Source organism: Salvia miltiorrhiza, chromosome 3 (assembly GCF_028751815.1).
Source record: "Salvia miltiorrhiza cultivar Shanhuang (shh) chromosome 3, IMPLAD_Smil_shh, whole genome shotgun sequence".
Classification (NCBI taxonomy): domain Eukaryota; kingdom Viridiplantae; phylum Streptophyta; class Magnoliopsida; order Lamiales; family Lamiaceae; genus Salvia; species Salvia miltiorrhiza.
In genome coordinates this window covers 40,416,857-40,436,481 of record NC_080389.1, presented here as the reverse complement: position 1 = coordinate 40,436,481, position 19,625 = coordinate 40,416,857, and the positions used below count along the sequence as shown (strand labels likewise).

Below are 19,625 nucleotides of genomic sequence, written 5' to 3'. Positions count from 1 at the left end.
CAACTGGTTCGCACGCGCTCGCCGAGAAACTGCCTGAACACCCTCATGCGCCCAGTATGCCTTGAGCATAGTCCAGAAATCGTCAGTCATGCCCATGTTAGTAAAAAATGGAAGTAGGTAGCCACCTACCACCTCCACCATTTGCCACCTACCACCATTTGCCACCTACCACCTCCACCATTTGCCTATAAATAAACATCTTCTGCAGCATCCCAAATACAACAACACAACACCAAAAATCACAACCATAGCTATCTAGAGAGAGATAGAAATAGAGAGAGAAAAAATCTTGTGAGATAAAACTTCAGTGTGGAAGTTATACACGAGTGATAAAAGTGAGTTGAGAGATAGCCTCTGCGTAGGCAGATACAAAATACAGTGTGGTATTTTGTTGTACTCCTCCTTTTGAGATTCTCTAATATATTGGTGTGGGTCCGTGGACGTAGGCAGTTTGGCCGAACCACGTTAAAAATATCGGTGTCATTTTTTTTTCTCGTTTCATATCGGTCGATATCCAAAATTTTGCGTCACACTAGATCCAGGGCGGAATTAGTTGCATCTCAAATTCCCAACAACTGGTATCAGAGCCACGTTGGTGGCGAAATTTTTTTTTTCTTGCGCTGGTACTATTCACGTGAATAGTGAATTCGTGAATAGTAAATTTTGCGAACAGTGTTTCGTGCGCAACGGTAATTATTCTTTTAAAATTCTTAGTATGCTCTGTGGTTGCAGTGTAAACTGAACCTCCACATCAGAAACGAATTTTTTGAGAAAATTATCGTGTTTTTTGATCGAGTGGGAGCAATGTCGACAGACGATAAAATTTCCAAAATGGAAAAATTCAATGGTGTGAATTTTGGATTTTGGAAAATGCAAATGGAGGATTACTTGTACCAGAAGGACCTGTATAAGCCCTTGAAGGAAAAGCCAGTGGATATGAAGGACGACGAGTGGGAGGTGCTTGATCGAAAAGCACTCGGCGCAATCAGACTGACCTTATCAAAGTCAGTCGCCTTCAACATAAAGCATGAGAAGACAACAGCGTCTCTCATGAAAGCTTTATCCAGCATGTACGAGCAGCCGTCTGCAGCAAATAAAGTTCATTTGATCAAGAAATTGTTCAATATGAAAATGACGGAGAGCGGAAGATTTGGAGAACATTTGAACGAGTTCAACGAAGTGACGGACCAACTTACCACGGTGGACATCAAATTCGATGATGAGGTTCGGGCTTTGTTAATTCTTGGGCAGTTACCTGAGAGCTGGAATGGCACAGTTACGGCCATTGGCAGCTCTGCCGGTAAGTCCAAAATGAAGTTCGATGATGTCGTGAGCATGATCTTAATCGAGGAGATCCGGAGGCAGTCAGATGTAGTCTCCACTTCAGGTGCCGCTTTAAATGCAGAAAGCAGAGGCAGAAACTCAAACAGAAGTCAAGGGCGTGGACGGAGCAAGTCAAGGAATGGCAGGCAGAGCTCCAGGATCCACAAGAATTCCAACAAATCAAAGTCTGTTGAATGTTGGAACTGTGGTCAGGTCGGACACTACAGAACGCAGTGTAAAGTACCTTCAAAGGGAAACGAGACAAAGACCGAAGCCAATGTTGTGGCTGAAGAAGAAGGCGATGCCTTGATATGTTCCATGGAGAAAAGGGCCGAGTATTGGGTCATAGACTCTGGAGCATCTTTCCATGCCACCTCGAATCGAAATTCCTTCATAAATTACATGTCGGGAAATTTCGGAGAAGTATATCTTGGAGATGATCATCCATGCAGCGTGGTGGGCATATGAGAAGTACAGATCAAACTCAATGGATCTGTATGGAAATTGAAGGACGTGAGACACATTCCAGAGTTGAGGAAGAACTTGATCTCCGTCAAGCAATTGTCAAGAGAAGGATGTGATACACACTTCTCTGGTGATTATTGGAAAATCACTAAGAGCGCAATGATTCTTGCACGTGGCAAGGATACTGGAAGCCTATACACAACGATGAATGCGTGTGTGACAATTGCAGTTGCTGATAGCAAGAAGAATGCAAATCTGTGGCACCAAAGACTTGGGCACATGAGCCAGAAAGGGCTCAAGTATATGCATTCGAAAGGGAAACTACTAGAGCTTCAGTCTGTTGATATAGACTTTTGCGAAAGTTGTATCTACGGGAAGCAGAAGAGGGTGAGTTTCAAAACCAGTGGTAGAACTCCGAAGCAAGTAAAGCTTGAGTTAGTCCACACAGATGTTTGGGGCCCAGCAGCAGTTTCATCCAATGGCGGAAAGTCTTACTTTGTGACTTTCATCGATGACCACTCGAGAAAAGTGTGGGTTTACTTCTTGAGACACAAGTCAGAGGTGTTTGAGGCGTTCAAGAAGTGGAAGGCCATGGTGGAGAATGAAACTGGCTTACGGATAAAGAAGTTGAGATCCGATAATGGTGGAGAATACGAAGATATGGCGTTCAAGAAATTTTGTTACCAGGACGGTATCAAGTTAGAAAGGACGTTGCCAGGGACACCACAACAAAATGGAGTTGCAGAACGCATGAACCGGACGTTGACAGAAAGAGCTAGGAGCATGAGGATACATGCAGGACTGCCAACACAATTTTGGGCAGAAGCTGTCAACACAGCGGCATATCTCATTAACCATGGGCCATCTGTACCATTGGAGTACAGAATACCTGAGGAAGTTTGGAGCGGCAAAGAAATTAAACTTTCTCACTTGAAAGTATTTGGTTGTGTCGCGTATGTACACATTAGTGATAATGCCAGGAGTAAGCTCGACTCCAAATCACTAAAATGTACTTTCATTGGATATGGTGGAGATGAGTTCGGGTACCGTTTTTGGGATGACAAAAACAGGAAGGTCATTCGAAGCAGGAATGTCATATTCAATGAAAATGTGATGTACAAGGACAGGAATGCAGTGCAGTCCACCGACACAACAAGTGACGATCCAACATACGTTGATCCAGATGATACTGAAGAGTGCAGTACATCAAAGCAAACAGATGAAGGTTTGCAGACGGAGGAGCCCAACTCTGAGGCTGATCCACCACAGTCTCCAGTTCCAGCTCCAACTCCTATACCCAGGAGGTCATCTCGACCTCATGTTCCAAACAGGAAGTACATGAATCAAATGTTACTGACCGATGCTGGTGAACCTGAATTCTATGAAGAAGCATGTCAAGTCGGAGATTCTGTCAAGTGGGAGCTTGCAATGAAAGAAGAGATAAAATCTCTTATCTCTAATATGACGTGGGAACTAGTTGAGTTGCCCAAAGGAAAGAAAGCTCTACACAACAAATGGGTGTACAGAATCAAAGAAGAGCATGTTGGTTCAAAGCGATATAAGGCAAGATTGGTAGTCAAAGGTTTCCAACAGGAAGAAGGAATTGACTACACAGATATCTTTGCTCCGGTTGTAAAGTTGACAACAATCCGATCGGTCCTGAGTATTGTTGCAACGGAGGACTTGCATCTAGAGCAGTTAGATGTGAAAACTGCTTTCCTCAATGGTGACTTAGAGGAGGAAATATACATGCAACAACCAGATGGATTCTCTGTCAAAGGAAAGGAGAAGCTGGTGTGCAAGTTGAAAAAGAGCCTGTATGGCTTGAAGCAAGCTCCGAAGCAATGGTACAAGAAGTTTGATGGATTCATGCAGAAAAATGGCTACATGAAGTGCAATGCTGACCATTGTTGTTACTTCAAGAGTTCGAGTCCAGCTATATCATCTTGCTACTTTATGTTGATGACATGTTAGTAGCCGGCTCAGACTTGAACGAAATCAAGAAGTTGAAAAGGCAGCTTTCAGCGGAGTTCGAGATGAAGGACTTAGGAGAAGCAAAGCAAATTCTCGGGATGAGAATTTACAGAGACAAGCAAAAAGGTGTTTTGCAGTTGTCTCAGGCCAACTACGTCAATCGAATCTTGCAAAGATTCAACATGAGCAGTGCTAAACCGGTTAGCTCAGCATTAGCTAACCATTTCCGCCTATCCAAAGAGCATTCTCCAAAAACTAAGGAGGAAAGAGACTTCATGGCTAAAATTCCTTACGCCTCAGCCATTGGAAGTCTGATGTATGCCATGGTCTGTACTAGACCAGATATCGCTCATGCAGTGGGAGTTGTGAGCAGATTTATGGCAAATCCAGGAAAGCAGCATTGGGAAGCAGTAAAGTGGATATTGAGATATCTACGTGGATCTATTGATAGATGCTTGTGTTTTCGACGAGGTGATGTTGCACTACAAGGTTTTGTAGATGCAGATTTTGCCGGTGAGGTAGATCGCAGGAGAAGCACTACCGGTTATGTCTTTACTGTTGGCACGACTGCTGTTAGTTGGATCTCGCAGATACAAAAGATTGTTGCTTTATCCACTACAGAAGCAGAGTACGTGGCAATCACCGAGGCTAGCAAAGAAATGATCTGGTTACAAGGGTTGTTGGCAGAATTGGGTTTTGATCAGACGAAGAATGTCTTGCACAGCGATAGTCAGAGTGCGATACATCTGGCAAAGAATTCAGCATTTCATTCTAGAACGAAGCATATTGGACTTCGTTATCATTTCATCAGATCTCTGTTGGAGGATGAGGTGTTAATACTTGAAAAGATCCAAGGAGCTCAAAATCCAGCCGACATGCTTACAAAGGCAGTAACCATTGATAAATTGAAGTTGTGCTCAGCTTCAATTGGTTTGCTAGAATAACAAAGACAGAAAGGCTGCTGCGTTGATCGAGGTGTGAAGACAGATTGAAATCAGTCTTCAAGTGGGAGATTGTTAGTAAAAAATGGAAGTAGGTAGCCACCTACCACCTCCACCATTTGCCACCTACCACCATTTGCCACCTACCACCTCCACCATTTGCCTATAAATAAACATCTTCTGCAGCATCCCAAATACAACAACACAACACCAAAAATCACAACCATAGCTATCTAGAGAGAGATAGAAATAGAGAGAGAAAAAATCTTGTGAGATAAAACTTCAGTGTGGAAGTTATACACGAGTGATAAAAGTGAGTTGAGAGATAGCCTCTGCGTAGGCAGATACAAAATACAGTGTGGTATTTTGTTGTACTCCTCCTTTTGAGATTCTCTAATATATTGGTGTGGGTCCGTGGACGTAGGCAGTTTGGCCGAACCACGTTAAAAATATCGGTGTCATTTTTTTTTCTCGTTTCATATCGGTCGATATCCAAAATTTTGCGTCACACTAGATCCAGGGCGGAATTAGTTGCATCTCAAATTCCCAACAGCCCAGGGGTATCGGCATCTCCTGCGCAGCCTCAGTCCTCTCCTTGAGGCGACTCTTCAAGTCGCTCATGGTGTCACTGTACCTAGTGCGGGCCTTTTGCTTCCGCATCTTCTTCACATCATGCTCATCCTCAGGCGCCCAAACACATTCTTTCTGTTGAAAAAAATGATTAAATTACTCCCTCCGTCCGCCAAAAGTAGACCACTTTTACTATATTGGGCGTCTGCAAAGAGTAGACCACTTTCCTCTTATGGAAATGGTCCCACCACCCACTTTAATCTTTTATCCTTACAAACACTCTTTATTTACAAAAAAACCTACCCCAAATTCAATCTCAACCACACATCTCATAAAGTGGTGGGACCCTTTCTCCACTACATCAAAATCATCACCAATTTTATTAAATCCCGTGCCCAACCAAAGTGGTCTACTTTTGGCGGACGGATGGAGTAATATATAACATTTTAACAATATATAATGATAAATTTATATGCACTAGAAATTCGATTACCTTGAATTCCTCCCAGTACGCGTTCCTCACCCCTGGCGGAGTCAACTTCCAAATGTACCTGCTTGGGTTCTGAATCCTCCTAAATGCTCCTAAGCAGTTGGTTGCGATGCCCGATGGCTCCATCAACTCACTGTGGATATATTCCATTATGTAAAAGTAATATAATAAATTATTTGTTATACGAGAAATATTATTTAAATTAAAATACTTACCCATTAGACATCCTCCTAAAGAGATACCTTCCTCTGTCGCCCCTAGGCCAATCCCTCCTGACCTTGGTAGCTGAGGGGCCTCTGGGCCTTCTAGCCCGTGAACTAGTGGCCTGGGGAGTGGAACCCTCAGGAGTCCCAGAAATGTACAGCCCGGACCCTGAAGAGGTCTGTCCCTCCTGCTCAGACCCAGTAGACCCACGAAAACCTCTACGAAGAGACATTTTATCTGTTTTAAATTCATTCACATAAGCATAGACCCAATAATGCAGAACGATCAAATATCATAAATTACTTGAATCAAACGAAATTTCGGCAACATAACCCCACTATCTTAACTACCAAATGTTCAACTCAACCAGTTATGTGAATTTACAAATACAACACATCAAATACATTAACAAATAAAATAACAAACAGAGGGGGCTGGCGGCGCGAATGGGCTGTTAGGGAATATTCTGCCTGATTTTGTGTTTTTAAATTACCGACGGTAGGTGTCGTCGGTATTAGGCAACCCGCTCCAAGTTACCGGCGGCGTAATGTGCCATCGATAACCGCCGGCAGCCCCTGCCGCCGGTAGTTTTAAACAAATAATAATTAAAAAACTAATTTATAACTATCGACGACGTCGTGTTTACCGGCGATAGTTACTGTCGGTACGTAGTTACCGGCGGCATGAGTGCCATCGGTATAGGTCCTATATCCAACCCGTGTTTCGTGCCGTAGGTAAATAGTCAGATTACCGAGGGCAAACTTGCCCTTGGTAATTTTAATAGGTATTTGGCAAAAAAAATTGTAGTGAATTTTGATTAAATTTGTAATTTTAACTTGATTTTTGAGACGTTTTAATAGTGCCCCATCTTTTTAATTTATAGCAAATTGGACGTAATAATTTTTTTTCCCCCGAAATATTCATGGTTTGATACTGCAATGACAATTCCGGGGCCTTCCTTAGATGAATTCAAAGGCATTTCTAGGCCTTTATGCACTTTTTATTGGAATACAAGGTGAGGATATATAAATTTGTCATAGAAATTCGATTAATTACCTTGAGAAAATTGGGAATGAATTTCTGATTCACAAGGATAAAGTTTAGGAATTATGTCATTTACAATTTCATATCACCAGTCAAATATTAAAATTTTGGTGTCAAATCAAATTCGATTTAACCGAAATTTAAATTCAAGGAAAATTCTAGAAATAATGAAAATTTATGTATTCTGGCACCAATCTTATAATATATGAAAAAAAATAGATTTTGATTATAGTATTTGGACCTACAGTCAATTAATTAATCCTAAATTCAGTTTACTTGATTGTCAATTAGGCATTTGTTTTTGGTGTCGCAGAGATTGGGGAACCATTGTGCATTGCTTAATCTTCTGGGAATCTGTTAAGAAGCAATGGAAGAATTCTGCTTGGTGGCGGTTTTGAAAAGACAAGATCACATTTATGTATTTGCTTTTGGTGGATATGGCGTCTCCTCTGTGATGTAAAGCATGATAATTATGTGCACGAGGGATTAGAGATGATTGACTATTGTGAACTCTTTGGTGAAGCTCGAGTGCAGCTGCAGCTGCTACCTACCTAAGGAAGGTGATAAGAGGTGGGTTCCTCCGAGGCGCCTTTATTATTAGACATCATTTGGGGTCGATTATTGCGGCTGTTGCAGAGCGGGTTGGAGTCACTAATACTACTTTGATGGGAGAGCTCCACGCTATGCTTTTGGGGATTGGTTACAGTATTTAGCATCACATTGGATCGATTATGATTTTCTCGGATTCTTTGCTGGCCATTCATGCATGTTGTTCATGCCGAACATAAGGGTATGGATTCCCTTTGTGATGAATCTATATTCCGCTTTTTCTTACTGAAGGAGCACTCATGTTCGTAGGAAAGCTAATTTAGCTATTCATAGTTAGCGAATTTCACTATTGGGATTGATGATGTATGATCTGTCGATATTTTCAAACTAGCTTTTAGATAATGTTGATCCTGATTTGATATAATATTACCCTTTTATGCTCAAAAAAAAAAAAATTACGTCAATTAGGCCGAATTCAAACAATTTTTAACAAAACAAATTATCAATTTCAAGTCGGTGATCAATATCTATATTTCTAAAATAGAATATAGTATGGAAAACAGCACTAAAACGTAATGAATCAATAAAGGCTGAAAACAATATAAAATGAGGCAACAAAACCAAAATTTATGGTGAAGACGTGGTTTGCCACATAGATTGGAATCCAAATTAGGGGAAGAAAATGACGCTCCCACTAACCATACTTCATAACAGCGGCGGTTGTTCGTCGTCGGCCTCCCACAAGCCAAGTGCTCTGACGGCGCAGGCAGAGCCGGCGACGATGACGGCGGCGAAGAGCGGCGGCACGAGCATATCTATTCTGGATCGCTTGAAGAGGCGCGCGGCGAGGCAGAAGTCCTCGGGCGGAATGTCCAACGGCAGCCTGACGGATCCCGCCCCATGGCACGCCTGAGATAACGGCGATGACGGACTGATAGCGGAGACGAAGGCCCACTCCGGCGTGAAAGACGCCACCGCCACTGTGGCCGTCAGGATGGCCGTCCAAGCTGCGGCGTAGAGCATCAGGGGGTACGTCGGGGAGGAGAGCGATTCGGGTAAGGAATTCAGGAATCTGAAGATCATTTCATGAGAGAGAGAGAGAGAGAGTTTTGATTTGAAGTAGTGAGTTACGTAGTTTATGGCGGAGGAGGCGATGTGACTATGTGAGTAGTGAAGATAGATCACTAACTCCTTATGAATAGGAATATTCATGCCTTTCTGGTCTTGGTTTTGAAATAGGAAATGCTTATATTTTTTTATCAATTTCGTTTTTTAATATCTTCTAGTTAGATTAGAGTAGTCAAAATTGGTCAATCTCATTGGCCTGCCTCGGAGTATCCTGATTTAAGATTGTATTTTTGGCTGAATTTTTTTTTCTTTTTTCTTTTTTTGAGAAAAGATTTGGCTGAAAATTAAAGGCTTGAAAAAAATCCACTCAAAAAGTTAGGCGGACTTATAGGTCTTTGGGGGCTAAAAAATTCACCGTCCTTCATAGTATTCATGACATGTTTATTTTTTTTGAATTGTTCTAATATTTATGATCGATTTCCCTTTTGGACTATTATTAACATTTAATTAGAACTAGTACATCTTCCCGTGCGATGCACAACAAGCACTGAAATTAAACGATACGTTTTAAATAAATAAATATAAATAATAAAGATAATTAAAATAAAAGTAAATGCAAAAATATCTTTTAAAATAAAATAATTCACATCAATTACACCATAAAAACCTAAATTTGAAAACGCAAATTTTCAACTTTATATAAAATGTTATGATAATAATAGTTATTAAGAAATTGAAGATTATTTAATAATTAAAATTAACATTACATATTATTATAGAGTATTATGCGCCATAATAAATAAATATAAATAAAAACTCATATTTGTTCTATTTAAAATTAATAGCCGTAATTTAATATAACAACTTTAGGATATATCTTTTTATACGAAAGCATAAAACATAGAAGTTTTTTACACCCATCCATAAGAGTATAAGTTTTTCATACCAAAATCAATAAAAGGACTAAAACACCCCTAAATAAAAGAGTATAAGTTACGACTTGCACATAATGGCAAGACACGGTCGTGTAGCCACCGTGTGCAACCATCGTGTGCACTTATATATACCACTAATTGTGCACACGAAGGCCAAGACACGATCGTGTAGCCACCGTGTACAGTCATCGTGTGCATAAAATTGTGCACACGATGGTTGTACATGGTGGCTACACGACCGTGTCTTGTGTACACGGTGACTACACGATGGTATCCTGTTGAGAATGACACGTGTTTTAATAAAGTGATTGATGTGTTGTCAGTGGAATAAGAGTCTCATATTTTATGTGAGAGTTAAAATAATTAAAGTGGAGTAAGACCCCACCTACTTTTACTAAAAATAGAAATGGATACTAAAATATGAGATGACCAAAAAAGGAAAGTTGGATACTAAAAGCTGGCACGGAGGGAGTATTACTTAACCCAACAATCTTCAAAAGTTGTTACAGAGACAAAAAGATATAGAGAATCAAACTCAATGAAATTATTAGTATAATAATATTAAAAAAACCAGTTGATCAAAAGCGCTTTTAATACTTCAAATGTTGCATTTGAAACCATAATTATACATCTATAAACTTTATTTTATGCAACAACTTTGTAAGAAAATCAGAAATACAATTATAACTTGAATGTTTTTAGAATGGAGAAGTTGAAGAAAGTTGAAGATAAGGCAGATTGCCACCGTAGAAGGCAGATACACACTATATATGAATTTGTTGTCTTCATTCGACAACATTAATAGACGATAATGCAGGGACTTACAGTGCAGCAGCATCCCTCCTACCATGCTAGGAACGGCTGCCACCGTCTCAAGCATCATAGCACGGCATCCATACCTCCTCTGAATAAATATATCAGTAGGAAATCTGAGTGCCTTGACAGTCCATTAGGCGACCTTTTGCAGCATAAAGCAGTTCCATCTCCACCCCGAAGATTATCCCCTTGTTATCCGTCGCCACCGGCAGGGATCCGTCGTTAAGCTTCCCCTCCTCCTGTTGTACTGGCGTTGCGCGATCCTAGCTAGAACCGGGAACTTCATCCACTTCTCGACCGCATACTTGGCAGTATTACTGAAAAAAGTAGTGGCGCCTCCGCGCATGAGGACAGTTGAGAAGTAACGCATCGCGCTGCCTTCGTGCTACCACTCATCATCATATAAAAATATATATAGTTTTGAATAGATATATATCTGCCATTGCATGATCATATCCCTAATGAAAGCTTAAATGAAAGATACTCATATCATGTCTCCTTATCAATGAAAAATACTCACATCAGGTCTTCTTATACAAAATTGATAAGCATTAATCATCCAAATTATCATACAAAGTCCCAAAATCTTAACTCGGATCATGGCAGAAATTTCCATCAACAGATAGATTTAGATAGCAAAGTGCCAATTAAAAAACAAAGAATGGATGGAATGGATAGGGGAAACTTACTCTAATATGTCTCGAAAAAGGTCTGTAAGTTATGTGACTAATTCAGTAACTAAGAATACTTTCTTACTTCTTCTTTGTGTAATTCACAGCTCCTAAACACTCGTTTTCCTATCAATCAATGAAATTCGCATTCGGATCAAAACTATGCCATATAATGAAATTGCGTTAAAAGGGTAGGATATTTATGGTTACCAGAAAAAGATCGAAAGGTAGTTCCTTCGGCCTAGGTAGCCCACCACGACCACAACCGCAGCTGCCCCTGCCTCTGAATGCTATGTATTGTATGTTCATCGCAGTCTTGAATAAATTACTATTATTGGGAATTTGGATCTGGGAATAGCGAATCTGATTCAAGTGATGGACTTTTCTAGAACTGAAATGAGAAGTGATTTTTAGCCACCTAGGTGTCTAGACACCTAGGCTAAGAGCAAAGCACATTGTGATTATACAATTGAAGGAGAGTTTCAAGCAGGAGTTTGCTAACCTACCTGCCTACATTCAAGTAGTGAAGAGTAGTAATCCAGGAAGTTTGTGTGAGGTGCCACCTCAAGAAGTGATTACTCATGAAGTTGATCCCAATGTCAGATTCCCAATACCAAATGAAAGAGAAATAAGAAAAAACACAAGAGCAGGGCGCCAAATTCGATTCAATGGAAAAGAAACTAAAGTTAGATTACCTACTCAACTGTCATTCAAAGCTCCAGGTTTGAAGTGGAAAGGGAAAAGATCCATGACCACACAACATCTCATTGATGAAAGCATAGCAAAAAGGACGAGAAGTGGAGGGGGCAAGAGTACAGCTCAAGCATCACAAACTGCATCCACAACTACACAGGACTAGGAAGTGTTTTTGTGATGCAAGATTGTAATTGGATTAGGTCTTTTGTGAATCAGTTCTCTGAAACAGTTGCTACCAGACCATGCTTTGTTATGACTTTCTTTTGAATTGAAATGGTGTTTTTTTGTCTTATTTAGGAACCTGAAATTGAATCCAGATTTTGTTACCATTCAAAGTTGTTTATGAAGAAGCAACATGTTAGTTTTGCATTTCAGTTTACATTCTTGTAGTGCATTTCAGTTTAACGTTCTTGCACTTCAATGATGATCAAAGCAAATCCTTTTATTACATTCAAAGTGTGGGCTACAAGAAGATCATCTAACACTAAAAAGAAAATAAATATAGGAATATCAACAACCAAGATATGATTGCAATGACATATGCCACTCTAATCTTCTTTCTTCTTTCTTCCTTCAGTTTTTGGATGATATTCCATAGCTTTTCCAGTTCATCCTCCAATTCACAGGTTACAGTTTCCTTAGCTTGCTTCAACTCATTCACCAACTTCTTGTTCTCCTTCCTCAATTCTATGATAACATCTCTACCTCTTGAACACAATGGTTCGTCATGCCATACGAAATAACCGCAATTCTTAGTCTGAAAAGGGAGCATTAACAACAAAATTATAATTGCATTTATAGTTTGCCCAAGACGTCAAAATTACAAGTACTTGAATACCTTCCTGTTTCGACAGCCGTAGAACCTTCGGCCGGGATTATCGTCGGTCCAAGAAGTCATTCTATGGGCTTTCAACCTCCTACCTTCAAATACGCATTCACAATACCTTGATTCTTCATAGTTTATATCCATCTGCGAGCTCTTACTCCTACTTGCCGAACTGCCCCGCGAATTACAAGACATATTGGAACTCATCTTATGCGTCGACTAAAGGAAGAGAACCCCCAACCTCAATCGTGAAAATTTTTCACGATTGATCGTCTGATTCTTCAAAAATTGAGGAATGTAAAAATTTAAGGGTTCATGTATATAAGATTGGGGATTGGGGATGACTAATCCGCTATTAAGGGTTGCAACGATAAGTGGGGCCCATTTTCGCGTTAGAAATAAAAAAGAAAAAAAAACTAATTACTGGACGGCCTATTAACGGACGTCTGAAACATGGATAGAAAATTTTAAAAAACAATACAATAAGGTCTGCCATACCAGTTACGATTCGTGAGGGATGAAATTGAAAAATACGGGAAAACCTTGAGGTTGTTGTGTTATTTAACCTTAGAATATAATATGGCAAATTGTTATTATAAGTTCATTGATTTAGACTTAGTTATTAAAATTGAATATGCATGGAGATGATGACTTGGTTGATATTCGTTGTGGAGCATTGATGCTTTTAAGTTATTATGTGTGTCGATGAATTATGTAAATTATCGTTAGTTTGAGCAAGCTATTGACGTAGAGCATCTACAGTGGTGACTCGTTCTCCCTTACTCGAGTAAGGGAGAGATCAAGTAAGCCCACTGTGGCACTCTAGTTACTCGAGTATTACTCCAAAAAATGAGTAAGCCTCATTCGCTTTTTTCCTCCATGCGTGTGGTACATGTGCAGAAAATAATAAAAAAAATCTGAATATTACCTGGAAGTTGCGGTGCCATTGAAGGAGGATGAATAAGTGAAGATGAAGCAGCTGCGCGGGAGTAGGAGATAGGTTAAATGAGTAGTTTAGGGTTTTAAAATTATAATTGGGCTAAAAATATTTGGGCTTCTATTTTAAATGAGTAGTAAAGAAAAACTGAAAATGTTAGGGCTTGTAATTTTTTATTGTAATTTTTTTCAATTTTTTAATTTTTAAATTTATATTTAAATTTTAGTAATTTAAATTAATGTAATTTTAATTTGAAGTAATTATGTTATTTAAATTTGTGCAATTAAAGTTAAATGTAAATTATAAAAATCAAAACTAAAAAAATAGAGTAAGATAATGAGTCATCCCACTATGGCCTCCTTAGTCATAAGTGGTCCACCCTCTATATAGTAAGGAGCTTACTCAACCATTGTGGATGCTTTTATAACTTTATTTATGTGCACTATGAGTTTGAATTATGGATTGTGAATTGAATTATGAAATAGATGATTGTACAACCCTAGCATGACTCTCTACACGACTCTCTCCCAAACCCTAGCCTTCACGTAATTTTGCCGTCTTCAATGGCTTCCCCGGCGCCGGCGCACACAACCAGCAACGCTGCTTCGGCGTCCTCTCCACGGTCTCTTCCGAAAGTTTCTTCCAATTTCGATCCACCACCAAAAAACCACTCCAACGTTAGCCCTGGTCCTTCTAGGGTTTCGCCCCAAAAAAGTTCAGAGAGAATTCCGACTGATGTGGAAGTTGTTGACACTTCCTTGGCGACTATTCCAAAACCCAGCTATGCTGCGGCCATGGGGCTCCGTCCTTCCCGTCAGCCCCATATACCTGCGCATAAGTTTTCTGCGTTGAAACCGGAGAAAATAGGCGATGAAGTGGCTTTCAATATACCTTCTTCTATTTACCAAAAACAGGTTACCGATTTTAAGCATGCTCTTATTGGGCGTTTGTTGCTGCGTAAAGGAGACAAACCATGGCCAAGCTTAGAATTAAAGCAAGAACTTCAAAAGCTGTGGGCTATAGAGAATAACTGGAGTCTCATCCCTATGGGGAAAGGGTATTACACTCTAAAGTTCTCCAGCGATGAAGATAAGATGCAGGCCAAGCAGCACACGATTTGGGATCTTCTGAAAGGCACCATGCGAATTCGTGAGTGGGTCAAGATGTTTGATCCTTACCGTGAAATCTCTTTCTTATGTCACATATGGGTTAGAATTTACTACTTACCAGTTGAATGCTGGTATCCGGAAATCATTACTGGTATCGGCAGACATATTGGATTACCCCTAAAAGTTGATGCGGCCTCAGCGTATGGAGAGTACGGACACTTTGCTCGTATTCTAATTGAAGTTGATCTCTCACTCCCATTACCTGAAACTTTGCTTGTCAACTGCGACGAGGGCTCTTTTTATGTGGAATTTGGATATGAACAGCTCCCGCAATTTTGCTCTAAATGTAAGATCACGGGACATTCTCTTGCTAACTGTCGAAGAAACGAGAACGCTGCTCGTAAAGAACCTAAGGGGAATGCTGATCCGGCCCCAGGAAACAATGAACACCGAACTGACATGGGGAAAACAAAAGAGAGTGAACCCCATTGGACACCTAAAAGTGGGAATGTTGACATTAACAACAACAATATCTTCAACTGTCTCTCGACTGAGGAAGAACACGACACCAGTTATGGTCCTGACCTCCTGGAGAAAATTTTAATTAAGAAAGCTGATGTTACTGAGGAAGTAGATCAGGAAATGGGAGAATTGAGAGAAGATTCCGATGTCTCTGAGGAGAGTGCTGATGACGAGGAGGTGATATTTGATGAACAAGCTCATGAGCTTGAACAGGAGAAAGAGCAGCAACAAACGGATGCAATGGAAGATGCACAGCCTAGTGAGGAGGAGAATAAAAAGGCTAAGGAAATTTCTTGTTCTTGCCATAAGAACGCCGCCGTGATGGAAGAATCCTTGGTCGTGGAAAAGAATCCACCTCGGAACGCTGGTGGAATCCTTGAGAATAAACTAAAAGTGGCACGTGTTGTGGAGCATATCACTTCAACAAGTTCAAGGGGGACTGAGCAACAAGTCAAAAAACGAGGACGGCCTCCAAAATTAGAAGCACGCAAGCAGGTGCATGAGGACAGTATCAAAGGAAGATTGCGTAAACAGGAGCAGACTCCAAAGCCGATCAAATCTTCCTCTTCAGCCGTGGAGGAGTACATTAATCAAAAGATGACATCGGCTGTGGCTGCAGGATTGCAACCCCGTGATTTCACGATTGTTAATTCTTCCTCAGCTAGCGCCACTTCAATGGATAATATCGCTGCTAAAAGTTGGGTAGCTGAAATGGAGTCGGGAAAAGTCCCGACCAATAAATTCTGATTTTATGAATATCTTAGTTTGGAATGTCCGAGGTCTCTCGGACGAGTCTAAACTTAACCTCAAGGAGTATTGTCACTCTTTTTCTCCCTTGGTTTTGGGCATCTTAGAGCCCAAGCGAAAGTTTCACAAAGTTCCTGATGGTTTTTGGCGTTCTCTCAATCTTGTTCCTTCTCATCAGAATTCTCGTCTCAACAAACGTTCTAATATTTGGGTTTTTGCTCACCCCGATGTCGTGACTAATATTGTTCTTACTTCTGAGCAGGCGGTTGTCATGGATTGTAGCTGGATTAATCACAACTTCCGTATTGCCATTGTGCATGGGGCTAACACGAGTACCTTACGAAGACAACTTTGGCTTGATCTTCTCAGTGTGGCAGACGGCGCCACTATTTTTGCAGGGGACTTCAACGCTGTCAAAGGTGCCCATGAACGCAGTAGTGATTGCTTGCCTAATGCTGCTTTGTGCCGGGATTTCTGTGATTTTATTGCCGCTTCGGGTTTTATCGAATCTCCAACGATTGGCCTTCAGTTCACGTGGTCTGGCAGGCGCTTTATGCCGTCTCATGTGGAGTCCAGACTTGATCGTATCTTGTTTTCTACAAATTTTGCTGCCGACTGGAGCAATATCTACACTCAAGTGCTTCCGAGGCTCACCTCTGACCACTCGCCCATTGTTATGCGGTGTTGCTCTTCTCTTCCTCCAAGTCAGAAATTCTTCAGATTTCTTCACATGTGGACGCTTCATGACGCCTTTCAGGATGTGGTGAGGTCTTCCTGGAACGAGGAAACGTCTACAAGGTGTCCTATCTATACGGTCATGCTGAAACTTAAGAGGCTTCGAGGTGTGCTTAAAACGTGGAATAAAACGGTGTTTGGGAATGTTGACAATTTAATTGCGGACACTCAAGAGCAGCTGGTTCAAATTCAATCTCAAATTGCTTCTGATGGTTACAATGACTTTATTTGATGCAGAAGTGGGAGCTCAAGCCAGGATTAATTCGGCCCTCACAAGAAAGAATAATCTCCTTCGATAGAAATGTAGAGTCTCTTGGCTTAACGATGGTGACCGTAATACCGCTTTCTTTCACAATATGCTTAGGTACAAGAAGAAACCTCATCTCATCTCTCATATCTCCATTGAGGGTGAAACGGTTTATGATCAAAAGACTATTGGTGATTATATTATTGATTACTTTTCAAAGCTTTTTGAGGAGACTAATCAAGAAGCCCTCGATATTACCTCGGTGGAAGCTGTTATTGACGAGACAGTTGATGAGCATCATAATAGGTTTCTACTAAAACTCCAGATGAAGAGGAAATTAAAGCTGCGGTTTTTGGCATGGATTCGACCAGCTCACCTGGTCCGGATGGGTTTTCCGGCAAGTTCTTTCAATCCTGCTGGGAAACGGTGAAGTTGGATATTTGGAAAGCGGTCACTGCCTTCTTCGAGAAATCTTATCTTCCTACTGGCTGCAACTCCAGCGTTATGATTCTTCTTCCCAAGAAGAAGACCGTGTCTTCAGTGGCTGACCTCCTACCCTATCGTGCTTTCGAATTTCTTTTTTAAAATCTTCTCTAAGATTCTTGCCTGCAGACTCAGTACCGTTGCCGCCAAGTATGTTAGCTCTAATCAGTTCGGGTTTATTAGTGGTCGATCCATACACGACTGTATTGTGCTTGGATCGGAAGGTATCAACTGCATGCGGCGCTCTGGAAAAGGCCTTAACATAGCTTGCAAAATCGACATTAAGAAAGCTTTTGACACTCTTCGTTGGGACTTCCTCTTGGCGGTTCTTAAAGTTGGAGGATATGATCACAAGTTTATCAACTGGATTAAAATCATCTTGGCTTCTGCTCGTCTCTCGATCTTGTATAATGGTCGTTTGCATGGCTATTTTGCTTGCTCTCGTGGGGTTCGACAGGGAGACCCGCTCTCGCCCTTGCTTTTTGGAATTGCTGAAGATGTTCTTAGCAATCTCTTTAGGAATTGTGTTGATGCTGGGAAACTTTTTCCTATGAATTATTGCAGAGCCCGTCAGTTCCCTACGCATCTTCTTTATGCAGATGACATATTGGTTTTTTGTAAGGCCTCTGAACAGAATGCTAAAACTATTCAACACATCCTCACTTTCTATGGTTCTATCTCTGGTCAATGGTATAGTCCTGAAAAATCTCACATTTACTTCACGGATAAGACGCCTACGGCGTTAAAGAGAAACATTGAGCGCGCTTTGGATTTCACTGTTGGGCAGCTGTCGTTTACTTACCTTGGAGTACCGCTTTTTGTTGGCCGAGTTCGTGCGTCGTATATGAGAACTATCCATGATCATATCATTCAAAAATTTTCCAGATGGCGCGAACGGCATCTCTCTATGGCGGGCAGAGTTTGTCTGGTGAGATCGGTTATCCAGAGTTCTCTTACGCACTCTATGATGGTTTACAAGTGGCCACGCTCCCTTTTAAAGGAGCTTGATGCCAAGTGCAGGAATTTTATTTGGACTGGAGACACGGAAAAGCAATCGACATGCACGGTTGCCTGGGCCAGAGTGTGCGCCACAAAGGAGGAGGGAGGTCTCGACGTTCGATCTTTCTCTTTGATGAATAGAAGCTTCCTTATGAAGCGTGCTTGGAACATTATCGATGGTTCCAATTTTGGTATGGAGATCATTAACAAACGTTATTTGAATAACTTCGGCCATGTTAAATCCACTACCGCCCCTTCCTCTGTCTGGCTTGGCATTCGGGATGAAGTGGCGCCTCTTATTAATGATTCTTACTGCTATATTGGCAACGGAGAATACACTAGTTTCTGGAACGACGATTGGCTCGATTATTCTATTGCTCGAAAATGTGGTGTTCCACATTACGTTCAGGATTTCCTACATCATTCGGTTGCTGAGTACTTTTTTGATGGCATTTGGCACTTCACAAGGAACTTTGTGAATGCTTATCCTGAGATTGTTTGCGACATCCTCATGCTTCCCATCGGAGAGGGTCCAGATACTCGGTTTTGGCGGCCTTCGCTTCATGGGAATGTCACCGCCTCTTTGGCCTTTGCACGTCATTGCCACCGCTTCCCGGAGGTTCGTTGGGGCAAGTGGATCTGGGAAAAGTACATACCTACTCGCCGTTCGATGGTTTGTTGGCGGATCCTGCATCGATGCCTTCCCACTCTTGACACTCTCATCCACCAGGGCTTCATTGCGCCTAATCATTGTCCTTTCTGTTTCAGGGACGGTGAAACGATCGAGCATGTTTTCTGGAGCTGCAGCAAAATTCGTTCTATTTGGATGGAATTTTTGGCTTGGTTCAATAAGGAGCATGATATTCATAATTTTGACATTTTTTCTATGTTGGTGGCAGCTTGGGGTCACGATTTCAGCTCCCAGTTGGAGAGTTACTGGAAAGCTGGGATCATCAACCTTATTTGGAACATATGGAGACAGCGCAACGATTGCATTTTCGATAATGGAAAATTAGAGGCTAAAGCGATGATTCGTTCGATCAAGGTTTCTTTTCGGGAAATGGAGGAGAATTTTAAAATTGGAACCATGGCTAATACTTGGGAAGACCTATCCATTCTCAAAAGAATTGGTATAAAGGGTAGAGCGTCGTCTCCTCCTGAATTTGTGAATGTGTATTGGTGGCCTCCGCATAATAACTGGATCAAGGTCAACACCGACGGCTCGGCTATGGGAGCTCCGGGCAGAATTGCAGCTGGGGGCGTGTTTCAAGATA

The 19,625-nt window shown here is 41.1% G+C and overlaps 1 protein-coding gene and 1 long non-coding RNA gene across 3 annotated transcripts; both read right to left on the bottom strand.

Annotated features, from left to right (window-relative positions):
* Nucleotides 1–8,076: 8,076 nt before the first annotated feature.
* LOC131016697 (uncharacterized) lies at nt 8,077–8,741 on the bottom strand. Its single transcript, XM_057945399.1, has one exon. The coding sequence runs from the start codon at nt 8,641–8,643 to the stop codon at nt 8,266–8,268; it is 378 nt and encodes a 125-aa protein (XP_057801382.1). The 5' UTR covers nt 8,644–8,741; the 3' UTR covers nt 8,077–8,265.
* A 1,794-nt stretch (nt 8,742–10,535) lies between these two features.
* On the bottom strand, nt 10,536–11,442 carry LOC131016696 (uncharacterized). 2 transcript variants are annotated; one of them, XR_009099187.1, is made up of 3 exons: nt 11,261–11,442; nt 11,069–11,176; nt 10,536–10,696 (listed from the first exon to the last, which is right to left on the bottom strand). It is a non-coding gene; the product is annotated as an uncharacterized LOC131016696 (long non-coding RNA). The 2 variants fall into 2 exon arrangements; XR_009099186.1 differs by lacking the exon at nt 10,536–10,696 and having other exon boundaries at nt 10,867–11,176.
* Between the last annotated feature and the right edge of the window lie 8,183 nt (nt 11,443–19,625).